Consider the following 13,271-nt stretch of genomic DNA (forward strand, 5'->3'; position numbering starts at 1 on the left):
GCTGTAACATGAAATCAAACTACAGCAGGTGGACTGGCTGGTACTTTTTAATAATCTAAACAAACTTGATATACAGTGACAGCACCCTAATATGAAACTCCCATCCATAGTTCCAGTTGTTCCCTTTTGTAACTGAAACATTAGACTGAGCTAAGTTTTAGCATGTTTTTTAATCTGATACTTCAATTAAACATTCATGAGAACACTAAATTATTAACAAATATTCTCATTTAACCATCATATGCCAGTGTAAAGAAAGGCAACATTTTGGGAGTTTAACAACAAGTTTGTGTAAACAACTTTAAGTTCTAGCACATAATTTCAAATTATGAAAATACTATTTAAATATGCTTTTCATTACCATGATAATGAGAAGATTCTAGGAATGTAGGGAATTCATGTGCATTTTAAGGTACAGGTCATTGACTGTGAAGCACAGAATTTGAAGATAACAGTGTAATAAAATGTTTTGCACTTGGACTGTTTTGCATTTCACAACTGGAGACATATTTACTAACTCTGAAAAGTTTGTGGCACAGTTATGCCCATGTCTGTGACAACAGGCACTTACCCAGATCAGTTACTTCATTCTCTTATGCCAGAGGTCAAAACAGGGCACAGCATGCAGTCGTACGTACTTCTGTCCATTAAAAGAACACTCCAAGCATCCATAGACTGTCTCCCTTTTAGAACTTCCCATTCCACACAGGACACAGGGGCCTTTGGGAATGTTGTTATTAAGTAAATTAATTCGGACATGAGACCCGTCTCTGAGATAGCTTGTAGAGAGATCAGTCATGCTTGCAGCTTTTTCATAATAATCTGCAAAAAGGTCCTCCAAGTAAGGATCAGAGTTAGCAACAATTTCCACTACTCCTTTATCTGAAAAAGAACACACAAGAAAAAGAAGCAGTAATTTGTTATTACATTATGATCTGTTGTTTTTAAAATATCAGTTTAATTATAGAAATAACAAGTGATTCACAAAACTGTTCTAAGCATGCCACATAAATTGTTTCCCATCGAAAACCCTGTGGTGACAATTTTTCTTCAACTTCACTTATGACACTGACAAAAGCAGAATTTTTTGTGTATTACCTATGTAATTATATTTTTAGAAATATACTTAAAGGATAGGCAGGAGGTGGGCTTCTAAGAAATTGGTACAAAGTCAAACCACAGCTGTGTATTTCCCTGTTTCTACTTTTGCATTTCAAGTTTTATATTCTAAACATTGTAAATTCACTTTTATTTCCTATTTTTTACCAAAAAAATCGCACTAATACATAATAGTTTAGAAAACTCGGAGGACTCCTTGTTAACCTCCCAGCAGATTTCTGAGCATCCAGTGCCAGGTAGGAAGTACCTACCTTTCCCTCTCTCTTCAGGAACTGACTAGATTGAGCGAGGAACTTTTAGGCAGCTAGAGCTCCTGAGATGTATCATACCCACTGAAGATTTATTCCCCTAGTGTGGACTGGAGCAGCACTGAAGACTTGGTCCATAAAAGTCCTTTGATTGAGAAAGGGATACAGTGGAAAAAGGACACCTATACAGAGCAGCCGTTGGGACATGTTTACTGCTCAGCATTTATCTTCACACTCAGATCTGCAGATTTCCAAAGTACTTGGACCAAGGAGTGTTACAAGTTTAAGATCTTGGTTTAAAGCTGCATACAGGGATCCACATTTTTGTTGGATGCTATGTTCATATTAGAATGAAAAAAGAGGACTATGATGGTATCCTGTCCATGTCCCTGCCATGGGAACACAGTGCCTAAGGACTACATTCAATTATTTCAGTTAATATTGTTTGGTATTTAAACTTAAAGCTTTTGCCCTCAAATATTACTTTAATTATAACTTGTATAATACGAGCTATAAATGGCAGACACATGAAAGAGGTTCAGTGTTAACTGTCTAATTACCAGTTTATCAACACCCATAATTTTTAAGATCTTTAGAGCTTAACGAACAGATCAGTTATTTCTGAGAGACAGGTTTTCAAATGTAAATGCTAATAACGCTATAATCATTTCAATACACTAGAAATTGAGAGGTACATTTTGCGCCAAAATTATTTTCTTTAAACATTTATTTTGCACAGAAATTAAAGAAACAAAGATACACTTTTATATAAGACATTTGTATATAAATATCAAAAGTCATACTTCGATGGAACAAATTATTCTTTAATCTCCTTAATTTGGTCAGTGAAGATGATCCAGATTTCTCTCTTTCAAATCCTCCTTTTGCAATTGGAGTGACACAGAGTTCTGTAAAAATAAAAAGTTTTTTAAAATATAAAATAAATATGAATATAAAAGCCATAATTGCACAACAATTTAATATGCTCTCTAATCAATAAAGTTAACAGTGATTAAATTATTGTTGTTAATGATTTTAATGGCTAGTACAAGTTTGCACACAGTAATAGCCCACAGAATCAAGTAACACAGATTCAATGGGAATTTTTAAACTGTTGGTGGCTTTCAATTAACATCCTCAGAGCCTGTTTTGGTTCATACACAAATTATAGTCATGTTAAGAGGTCAGGGCAGTCAGTACCATACCAATGGAAGCTCTGATTCTGAAGGACAAACATTTCTGAAGTCTTACTTGAAAGTAGAAATGAAACATAGGAAGCAAGGCTGTGAGTTCTGTACTCACCACTTCCAATACTGAATCAACTATTAATTTTTTTTTTTTAATTAAAAGAAGTATCATCTACATTTGTATCCATAACTTGAAAGAAAAACTTTAAAGTAAAATCTAAGCTATGGATATTTTTTGTTTGTTTCCAATTACTGCAATTATTTCCTCCTAAATAGCTATAGGTATTTATGTGTGCAAATGATGTGTCAGACTGAAATTAAAGCCCCAAGAGAAAATAATGTTATTACTTTAGATGTTCTATACACTTTTTCTTTACTGTTATCTTTGTACTTGCCTATTTTATGCAAAACTGATCAGATAGTCTCAGAAACCTGTTCCTCACCAGCTAGAAATATCACTAAGTGGGGATTTTTGTTCTGTGCCACCAAGTAATGTTAAAAATACGAAGTCAAACTTATAAAAAATGTTCCCACAGCAGACTATTTTCTAGTGCCTGCCTTGTTTATCTTTTCAAGCACTGCTTCTGTCAGAATGTCAGAATACTTATGTGCATAAAATTAAAGCATCTCATTGTATGGGATCAGGGCTTAGGTATATTAAGCACAATAAAACAGTTTTTAGAGTTTTAAAAACTTAGATCATTATAAATAATGGCAATAATGACAGCAATTCACATCACTTACCAAAATTACCATCCAAATGAATGTAGAGTTCAAATACACTAAAAGCAATAGTTGTATGTGCAGGAAAAACAATGGCTTTGTCCCGCCCTTTATAATTCTGATCTTCAATTATGTGAAACTATAATTTAGAGAGCGATCAAAAGAAAAAATGTTACACAGTGAAATGAATAAACAAACATAATACTAATCTTCATATATTGAGAATTATAATGCCAGGGGAAAACTTTGAAACTGAAGATCAAATTTCACACCAAAAGAATTTTCTATTAACTACTTCGCATTTTAATAAATTTTGATACAGAGAGAGTAATTTGCATCACTTAACTGAAAATTATGTCAACGATTTATAACTACTAGAAAGAGCAAAGGTAGAAGACTTGTAGGTTTAATTATTCAAACACATAAAGAGGGAAGGGGGAGGAAGGGCATAAGATGGAGTAAGACACCGACCCCTCAAATAATAATCTGAAATTCCTATGTGTTACAGAATATGATCATGATAATGAAAGTAAGGTTATATATTCATTAGAAAGTCAAATTAAGAAGTAGTAAATTCCACATTTTTGCTGAAGCTTTACCCCAAGCAATGGTTCGTTCTCTAGCCATCCTTTCATGCATTTCCCATCCCTCAGTCACATAAGCACTGCTAACAAAAGACCAACTTTTAAACCACTTTACATCAGTACAATAATATTGATTTACTTCAGATTTTTTCTGAGCTTACATTATAAAAATACAAATACATCAATCCATAACATTTCTAAAAATGAGCTTTTTATGCTTGATCATCTAAGTTACAGCACTTTGTCAAACATATTTACCCTCATTGTCTCTCCACGCATTCCAGTATGGACAGTTAACGAGCACTGCCTTGTAGTTCGAATACTTTCCATGACCACACACAAAACTTCCATCCTACTTTTTCTTGATTGGTGGACTAGACAATGATCAAAGTTTATTTTTCTAAAATCAAGAGGGAGGCAGGAAGGAAATTCAGACATAATTAGCAGTTTACAAAGCAGCCAGGTAACTCTGAATCAGTAAATACATCACCATAATGTCTGCTTCACAGCAGTAAAACAACTGAATCAAGGCGATCTCTGGAAACTTAATACTGGTTTTCAGTGTTTGGGAAAAGAATAACTAAAAAAACTCAAGAAAAATAAGTATTATATAGATGTTATAAAGGATATCTGGGACAGCCTGGAAAATTCAAAGCCTGTCCCTCTGACTCCAGTTTTAGTGCCATTAACAAAAAAAAAAAAAAAAAAAAAAAAAAGCACCTATATTACTTTTAAACAATACTGAACAATCATGACAATCATGGAACAAGTGTTTGCAGAAGAATTTAGTTCTATAAAACTGAATCTTTTTTTCAGCAGACTAGATCCTCTTTCCTCACCCCCAGTTAAAAATAAACTCGGAAAAGGTAGGTATGGAAGGAGAAGATACATCTACAGCTACAGATACAAAATGGCCTGCACTTATTGGAAAATAACAGTAAGGTAACAATATATTTTTGCAAATGCCAAATGTTGCATCATGCATAGTAAATAATTTACTGGCATGCACGGTTGGGATTCACTGGGATGACGTTGTTACCAAGGGACAATATTTGAAATATGAAAAAGAAATACACCTAGAATTAGTCACATGATTTTCTACACGTTTGACACTTGTGCTATCATCACAGGAACACCAAGCCAATTTTCAGTGACCACAGCTCAACAAGAATGTTATGAAAAAAGACTAGATTTAAAGAAAAGTCACAGAAGGTTGTGAAAAATTCAAGTAGATAAACCTATTTTGTTTTTTGCAGAAAAGGCTGTGTAATAGCTCAATAGAACCTTTAAGTGCCTACAATGGCAATAACATATATGGTTCTCTAGTTCATCAAAGGCAAAGAAATTCTATTTCTGAAACCTGATTCAATACTATGGTGTAACACAGATAGGAGTTTGGAAGGACTCTCTCTTTCTGAATTTGTTGGGTTCTTTTCTGAGAGATGAACTGTAATTCAAAGAATTCAGAAAAATTGTACAGCCTATATTATACAGGTCATGTGTCTAACCCCAGTGATTCAACCTGATACCCTTGAAAATATCAAATGGTGGCTGCAACTGATTGACTAAAAATAATGAAAAACTAACCACTTCAGCCTTTCAACCTAACTGTATGAAATAGAATTATGGAAATCAAAAGACAAAATACAACCTTGTGGTAAGTTCTTTAAGTAACGTTGGTACTTCAACTTCGTGCTTGGTCACGATGCCAAATGAAGCTTTAAAAGCAATAGAATCTGATCCAGCAACATCAAAACCAACATCATTCATTATCTGATTTCCTCTTCTGCCATTAAGAGAAACATCTGATTTGTCTTCATAGTTGAGCAACTGGTAAGATGAGACACCTGAGTGAAAGAAGGTAACCTTTATGTGATAAAAAGTCTGAACATGGAATTTTCACACAGCAAGAATAAATTGTGCCATTCCTACCGTGCTTAATCATTATGATATGAAATTCAGAGCTACATTGGGCACTTGTTTATTGGTGTTACTACTGATGATTGAAGGAAAGAGTACATAGGAGCTCTGGGTTTGATTAGACCTCTTTTCAGATTTCTGGGTTCATCATCATTCTCCTCAAGTACTTCTACCTGTAACTATGATGCTGATATGTATAAACCACACATGTAGTGTGTTCTGGCTTTAGTGACAGAGGCTCTGAAACCCAAAATGACTCAGTGGAGGCTGTACAGAATATTGTGAAACTAGGAATAAAATGAAAGGCACTGTATAAAAATTATTAGGGTATTCTGAATTTTAGCTAGAGGCCATACAAAGACCCTAATTTTTCTTCATTTTTGCAATACATGAGTGAGACATGGGTGTGCCAGTAACATTAACTCTGCCCAGGGACCAAGTCAGTTTATTGTGAAGGACAACAACAGATTAATTCTGACTCGCTTGAAAGTTTGCATTCAATTATTGTACAATCAACAGGTAGGTACCAAGGTATCTCTACAAAAATGTCTTTATAATATCAAATGCATTTCCATTACACTAACAGAAAAAATACTAGAACACATTGGTTACCAAATTAAAATTAACACAGGGATTAAATTTCCAAATACATCTAAGAATCTGGGGTTTACTCCTTTTTCTGTTTTGAATCCTTTGAAGACATTAGGATAAACTGACATTATGAAATCACCTACTATGAATCCTGTTTGTGTTTATTTTTAACCAAAAAGAAGGTTCACATACTTTTCATAATTCTAAAAGGATTGGAAATGCTTGTCTTTGTCACATAAAAAAGGGAATTCAATTACAAACTTCTTTGCTTACGTTAAAGTACAACACTTTCTGCACATGACATTTAACCTTTACAGAAAAGACTAGTAAGGGTTCGTGAGACTTTTTAATGAGGTTTTGCAACCTTTTTTTCAGAATTTTTAATGAGATTTTAATTTTTTTTTTCCCGTTCAGGACAAGCCAGCTGACTTCTTCTCAATGTAAAACATTTGATTAAATTTCTTTTTATCATGCTTGTGTCCTGAAATCCCCTCTTGTGGGATCAAGGGGTATTTCTGTCTTCCTCTGCTCATAGTAATTTGTCTTAGTAGAGTTTTTAACTGATACATTTGTTGTGCAATTAATATCATAATAATTTGGCATTTTAAAAAAAACCAACCAAGCGATGAAACTGTTTTTAGAAAACAGAGCACATAGACATGAATTACACACTTTTCAAAGGAGTGTACAGGAAGATATAGGCAGCACAGTTCAATTTTGCACCTCATAATTCTCATACAATCTCCTCAAAATTTATGCTATTGCATAGAAAAGGAAGTTTTAAAAAAAGTTAAGCTTTAAATACACCACATAGATTACAAAGGTGGAAAAAGTCTTATGAAAATCCAATTCCATCAGTCAGGTGTAATAGCTTTTTTCAAATGCTTCTGCCTGTGCAGAGCTCAGTTCAGCACCAGGGACTGCCAGCATGGAAGCGCAGCAGAACTGAGGCCATTCTTACACATTTAAAAGTGAGTATACAGAGAAAGGGGTACATTTCTAAACAAATTTTATATAGCAATTAATCAAAATACATTAGTACATCTGTCAGGAATTAGCGGCTTGTGAAAAACCCAGGCTTAACTGAATTTTTTTCATACTAGCTCAGAAAATATCAAGGCTTTTTAGTATGAATTATTTCCTTTTTTTAACTCTTTTTCCAGAAAGTCCTTTTTTCCCTTTTTTCTTGCCATTTTGATTTGTACATTTTTTTCTTTAATATTTTTATATGACTAAGCAAAAAATGTTATTACATATTTACCTATTAGGAAACATCATACTACCAGCACAGTTTAAACAGTTTACTATGTATTTACTAGAAAACATGCATTTTTCCACTTTGAAGAAAGATAAAAATCTTACCTGCAGAGATTTCCTTCTCTCCTTCAAGAATGTCTTTTAATGTGAAAGGTGTTGAAGCAAATTTAGATTTTTTTGAAAGTGAGCATTTTCTTTTTTTAATCACCAGGCTCAGAGGTTGGTATCTATCAGCTTCGCTGAGGCTGGGCACTGGAACTAATCTTCCTCCATCACCAACCTGTTTAACAAAGTTTTTGGTTGCAGCAGCAAACATATTATGACATTAGTAATGATAATAATAAAAAGTTCTGTATCAAGTGTAGCTTCCAGACATTGGGCCCATGTTCAATTCTTTTTGTCTTGTTCTTGCAAACAAATTACCATGCTTTGAAAAAAAATAAATCTGTCTAGCTGGTTTTTTTTGACTGGATATTTCACTTTTAAAGAATCAACAACACCTTAGCTACCAAACTTCTATGGTGTACTGCTTGAGACTTCTCTCAGAGACCTTCAGCTAAGCTCTCTAATTCTGCATGATGAATAATGAATTACCAGTGTAAACTGAGAGGGAAATGGTGCCCTGTTCTTGGCAGCTTATTGTCACGCTTTAGAATCAAAATTTACTGTCACAGAAAGAGAAAACTAACTTCCATAACCCTCCCCCTCGGAGTTATTGGTGTACTGCTGTTTGCTGGGTCCTTGCTGCAGCTGAATTCTGGTGTTTTAGCAGCATCAACAGAGCAGCCCAGCCGTGCTCTGGGAGGGCACTGGAATTACACTTGGATGAGCACTGGCAGGGAGCTCTATGGGGTGGTGTTGCCTTTCACAGCACTGGCACAGCCTGCCTGGGAGAGCTCCGCTGGAGACTGAGCCCTGGGCTGGGCTCAAGCGTGAGATCAGAGCAGGCTGGGGGCAGGGGGACACCAGGGGCGTCTCATCATTTATCTCCTGTGGACTTAGCTCTCTGTGACACAAGGGCTAGGCTCCAGCTGCATGCGTTGAGCTCAGACTACTGAAAACCTCATCAAATTGTGAGAATTATACAAAATAATAAAAGTAAAATTGTAGAAAGAGGTCACAGCATTGATAGAGGAATGAGGAGCAACTCAAGGATCCAAGATATAAAGCACCAGAGTAAAAAGACAGAAAACTGCAAGGAAAAGAAAGACAGACAGTAGAGAGCACTATGGAGGGTCTGTGAGAGAGGCAGAAGGAGCTGACCCACCCTCATGTAAACAATTACTTGATTTTCTAATAAGATTGACAAACACAGAACTGGCTAAACCTTGTGGCCCTTCTTCCAGACACTCCCTTTGCAGTTACAGTAGGTAAAGCATCAGCTTGTAAAGTTACACTTCAGTAGGAATATTATCCCTGGTTGCCAAGTAACAATTGGTTTGATTGGTTTTTTTTTCCAGGACTGAAGTTTTGATGCAAAAGTATCTTGAGACTGTTTTTATTATTTGAACACTTATCTAATAATTTATCATGTGTCAATACTCCCATAATATTTTTAAAGGTTCAGAGTATCAGGAAGTCCAATAAAATGGCAAGAAGAGGAGAGTATCACTTTAGCTATCTAAGATGAAAGGAAAGGCTGCTGGATCTTTCTGCTGACTCTAGAGGGTGCTAAAAAATCAAGTCAGGTTATATATAGACATTGAATTGAAAGCATGGCAAAGGCTGCTATTAAAACCCTGTACATATTTGCTCAATCAAAACACATTAACAAAACCGAGAAGCTTTCAAAGGGAAGGAAAATCTAAGGGAACTCTAAAATGAAAATTGCACATTGATCCTTGGATTAGATTAATCCTGTATATACATTTGACAGGATTCTATTTTTCCTACAAATTATTAAGGTCAGCTGGCTCTGCTTATTCAATATGCATTTGTATTTTTCTTACTCAGTATGTGGTCATAGATCATAATCAATCTGATCTAGCTCTAATTTTGATAATGAATAGTCCCTTTTGATATGCTTACATGCTATTCCTGTTACTCTAACACCCTATAATCCATCATAAACGTTTCAGCAGATGTTTGTGTTGTCCTCATGCCACAGACCAGAGAGCAGGAGTCCAAGTACAGTAACATTGCCATGTTCTGAAAACATCCAATAATTTTGCACAACCAAGTGAAGAAACTGAAGGTATTTTCCTGCTCCTCCAGCACTAGACACTGTTGTACTTGGCACATGAGTGTACTTACGAACTTCCAGTGTTTCTGCAGCGCTAGTGTGCTCTCATTTTCAACAATCCATAAACGAAAAACATCTAATTTTCAAGTGAGTAAGTTATGCCTGAGTCATCACTGGAATAAAACAATCTTGCCTTGTCTCACCAAGCTGTGTAGATGAAAGTCCTTGCTCCCATTTGCTCCCTGGGGAGGGTCTGGGCTGAAAAGTTCCAATCCCCTCTGCATAGAGGACAAAAGGCACTGACAAAGCCTCCCTCCCCTCTGCACCACACACAACCTTCCACTGAACAGCAAGGGGGCTTTTCTAGCCTGATTATCTTCCTCTGGAAAAGAGAGTTTATTTCCTACACCAAGCGAGTTCTTTTTTTTTTTTCAGAATAAGTCTTGGCCATGGAATAGTAAAATAGCAAGTGTTACCTATGTATGTGAGAACATTTCATGCTTAAATACTGTATTTTTTTCCTGACATCATATTGATATGAACATGGAGATTTTTAGAGTGTAAAATCTAGAGGACAATCTTGCTCTCTGCATAGCATTGGAAGAGGCAGAATGTTTTCTACAGTTAATAGATAATTCCATAATGATTTTTGGTTTAATATTAGATAGTTATCCTACATTATCCCTTGCAGGAATGTTGCTCACCTGTAATTATAGAGCATCTAAAGAGGCATTTATAAGGTGATATAAGGTGGTACAAACTAGAGATTTGGCCAAGGAACTGAAAATGTAGAATTATTTCAATTATTTCAATCCAGAAATCTTAAACCATCTGTAATCCACTTGAACTGATCTGATTTTAATTTATTTCTTGTCACAGTCAACCATATCATAAGATTAGCAAGATTAAGCAATCAGTTGAAGGGAGAAAAGAAATCTTAAGTGTTAACTGACTGGATAAACTTAGTTGATGTTTCACTTGAAAGGATTAAACTCATAATCTACATCAAATTATGCTGTTAATTTGTTTAATATCTTCTTAGTGTACAAAAAGATGCCATCAATTGCCAGATCTCCTGGCAACTGAACAGGATGTATCATGTACACTTCAAGTGCCTTTGAACTGTATTACTTTTACCTAGAGATCTCTGCAAAAGAACAAGTGCAAGAATTTAACTTACAAAAAACATAAAAAGAAAATGCTACTGAAAAAATTACTCACAAAATTCCGTAACTTTCCAGCACATGGCATGAGTATTTCCCTAGAAAGACAGGATATGTGCAATGCAGACACTGTGATATTTCAGGAGGTAACAAAAAAAACAGTTTATGGGACAAAATATGGTCCTTATTGCATACACGCTTTTTGTTTTCTTCCAACAACCTGAGTGGGTTTAACAGTATTTGACTTCTTTTTTGGGTTTTATGAGGTGGCATTCATCTAGAGATTCTCATGTATGAGCAAATCGGTTGGTTTAATACCCTGACTTACATAACTTCAGAGCTGCTGGAATACACATTCTGGTAATTGTTTTATATCCTCTTCCACAGTCTTACCTTTTGGGTTCCAGACCTTTGTTCACAGACATACAGATTACTTAATCTATGTTTCATACACTTTAGAGTGCATGAAAATCCCAGCTTTTGCTTCTTTATAATTGCCCCAGTATGAATGGCAATATTTTCAATGGACAGATGGATGTGTTAGCTGTGAAGCCTTTACTAAACAGAAATGCAAAAGTAGTCCTCCAGGGACAGATTTGCCCAGATAGTATGTTTGCATTTACACTTACCACCTGTGAGGACCAGGAACATCTTTCAGCTCTCAGTCTGGCAGCTGACAGCATCTTTTTGCTCACTAAGAAGATATTAAAAAAATTACCAGCATAATTTGGTGCAAATTTTGGGTTTAATCTTTCCAATACCAGCTCAGTTTATCCAGTCAGTTAACACTTCAGATTTCTTTTCTCCCTTCATCTTACTGCTTTCATTTGTTACATAAACATTACTGCATACAACAAAGCTACTTTCATCACGTGACATTATTAGCTTGTGAAGACAAATCTGGAAAAAAGCAAGCCAGTGTGACCTAAAGTAGGTTTAATGTTTCCCTACCTTTGAAGGATGCTGCCCAAATGGCTACATCTTGTTTACCCAGCATCTGTCAGTGGGTGTGCCTGTGTGAGAGGACAGCTTGTTGCCTTGCCCATCCACCTGTGTGAGGATGTAGAACTGAAGATGCTGCTGTGCCACTATATCTGAAGTTACAAAGCAAAGGCTTTGTCTACTGTGTTATAACTCACTGTCCTTGCTAAGCTGTCTGATGGGTGCTGGTACAGTTAAATCTATAGAAAACTTCCTTCAGCCATAGACATCTTGTTCCTGGCTGCTTCTCCTTATGTTTCAAACTGAGCAGCAGGACTGTTTTTATTTTTGGCCCTGACACCAGCTGCTCTGTGACACAGGGCAATTAACCTCTGTTTATGGAGCTTACCCCGTGAGGCTGTGCTAATGTATCACTTCTTAGGGAAGGACACTGCAAGAGCTGCTCATTACTATTACAAAGTACTTTCAGATCTTTGGATACAGCATATTTACAAACAGACAAAATTAAATCAGCGTTTGTAGGGCATGCAAGATTTCAGCATCCTCTTTCATAATCATAATCTATGTTGATTCAGCCTATTCCTTTCCATGCTACAGGAATATGTCTTCATCTGGTTTCCTAACTCATTCTTTTCACACATGTAGGCATAGTAATAGACTTGAGGAGTTTGCAGATACAAAACATTTTAACAGAGAGGTGACATAAAAATTCTTGTCACCAAACATGAGAAGCAGGCTGTTGCTGACGCTGGGTCAGCTGACCAGCATTTAAGTGAAGCCTAGCTGAACTAGAACTGAAGAATGGACGTGCTCTTGTGCTATACCTCCCGAATTTCTTTGGTTGCTAAATGTAAAGCAAGGCCCACAGAAACAACGTATTTAAAGAGGAATTTAAAAGACAACTAACACCTTAAATTTCATCAGTTGAAAGAAATAACCCAACATCCTTACCAGAACTTGCTGTCCACCTGCAGTCCAACAAGTAACCTTTGTTTAATTATAATTTTTTCCTCCACTGACTTGTCAAAAAACCTGCTCAAGAAGCCTAGGGTGGTTGTGAAATTTGAGCTAGCAGTTAGTTTATTTTCTTTACTGAAGGAAATGTAGCCAGACACTCATCAGTGGGAAAAGCAACTACATACTTGGTTTTGCTTTGGAACTTATTCTTGTAATTACAAACATAATCTAATGCAGTCTCATAATAGGCAAAAAGCATCTTCACAACAGATTCAAGTCTGTAACACACAATTATGCACACCTTTTTTTTTCCTGAATTTTTAAAATATACCTTTATTAATACGTACTTGGGATATAGACAACCTAACCTGTCTCTTTAGCTATTCTAAGTTAAATCT

The 13,271-nt window shown here is 35.7% G+C and overlaps 1 protein-coding gene across 1 annotated transcript; it reads right to left on the reverse strand.

The window, feature by feature from the left end:
• Positions 1 to 29: 29 nt before the first annotated feature.
• On the reverse strand, positions 30 to 10,723 carry PJVK (pejvakin). Its single transcript, XM_033064149.1, has 6 exons — positions 7,735 to 10,723; positions 5,513 to 5,708; positions 4,120 to 4,261; positions 3,299 to 3,416; positions 2,171 to 2,275; positions 30 to 882 (listed from the first exon to the last, which is right to left on the reverse strand). Exons 1-6 carry the CDS (start codon positions 7,943 to 7,945, stop codon positions 581 to 583), a joined length of 1,074 nt encoding a protein of 357 aa, XP_032920040.1. The 5' UTR covers positions 7,946 to 10,723; the 3' UTR covers positions 30 to 580.
• Between the last annotated feature and the right edge of the window lie 2,548 nt (positions 10,724 to 13,271).

The sequence above is a fragment of the Catharus ustulatus genome, chromosome 7, assembly GCF_009819885.2.
Source record: "Catharus ustulatus isolate bCatUst1 chromosome 7, bCatUst1.pri.v2, whole genome shotgun sequence".
NCBI lineage: Eukaryota > Metazoa > Chordata > Aves > Passeriformes > Turdidae > Catharus > Catharus ustulatus.

Bases quoted from the DNA above. Each gene is read 5' to 3' on its own strand.
- PJVK (XM_033064149.1), bottom strand. From the start codon at position 7,945: ATGTTTGCTGCTGCAACCAAAAACTTTGTTAAACAGGTTGGTGATGGA. The intron at 4,262-5,512 runs GTTGTATTTTGT...TCTTGATTTTAG, and splicing joins CTTAAAGAACTTACCACAAG to AAAAATAAACTTTGATCATT. The intron at 3,417-4,119 runs GTAAATATGTTT...TCTAAATTATAG, and splicing joins TGCGTGGAGAGACAATGAGG to TTTCACATAATTGAAGATCA.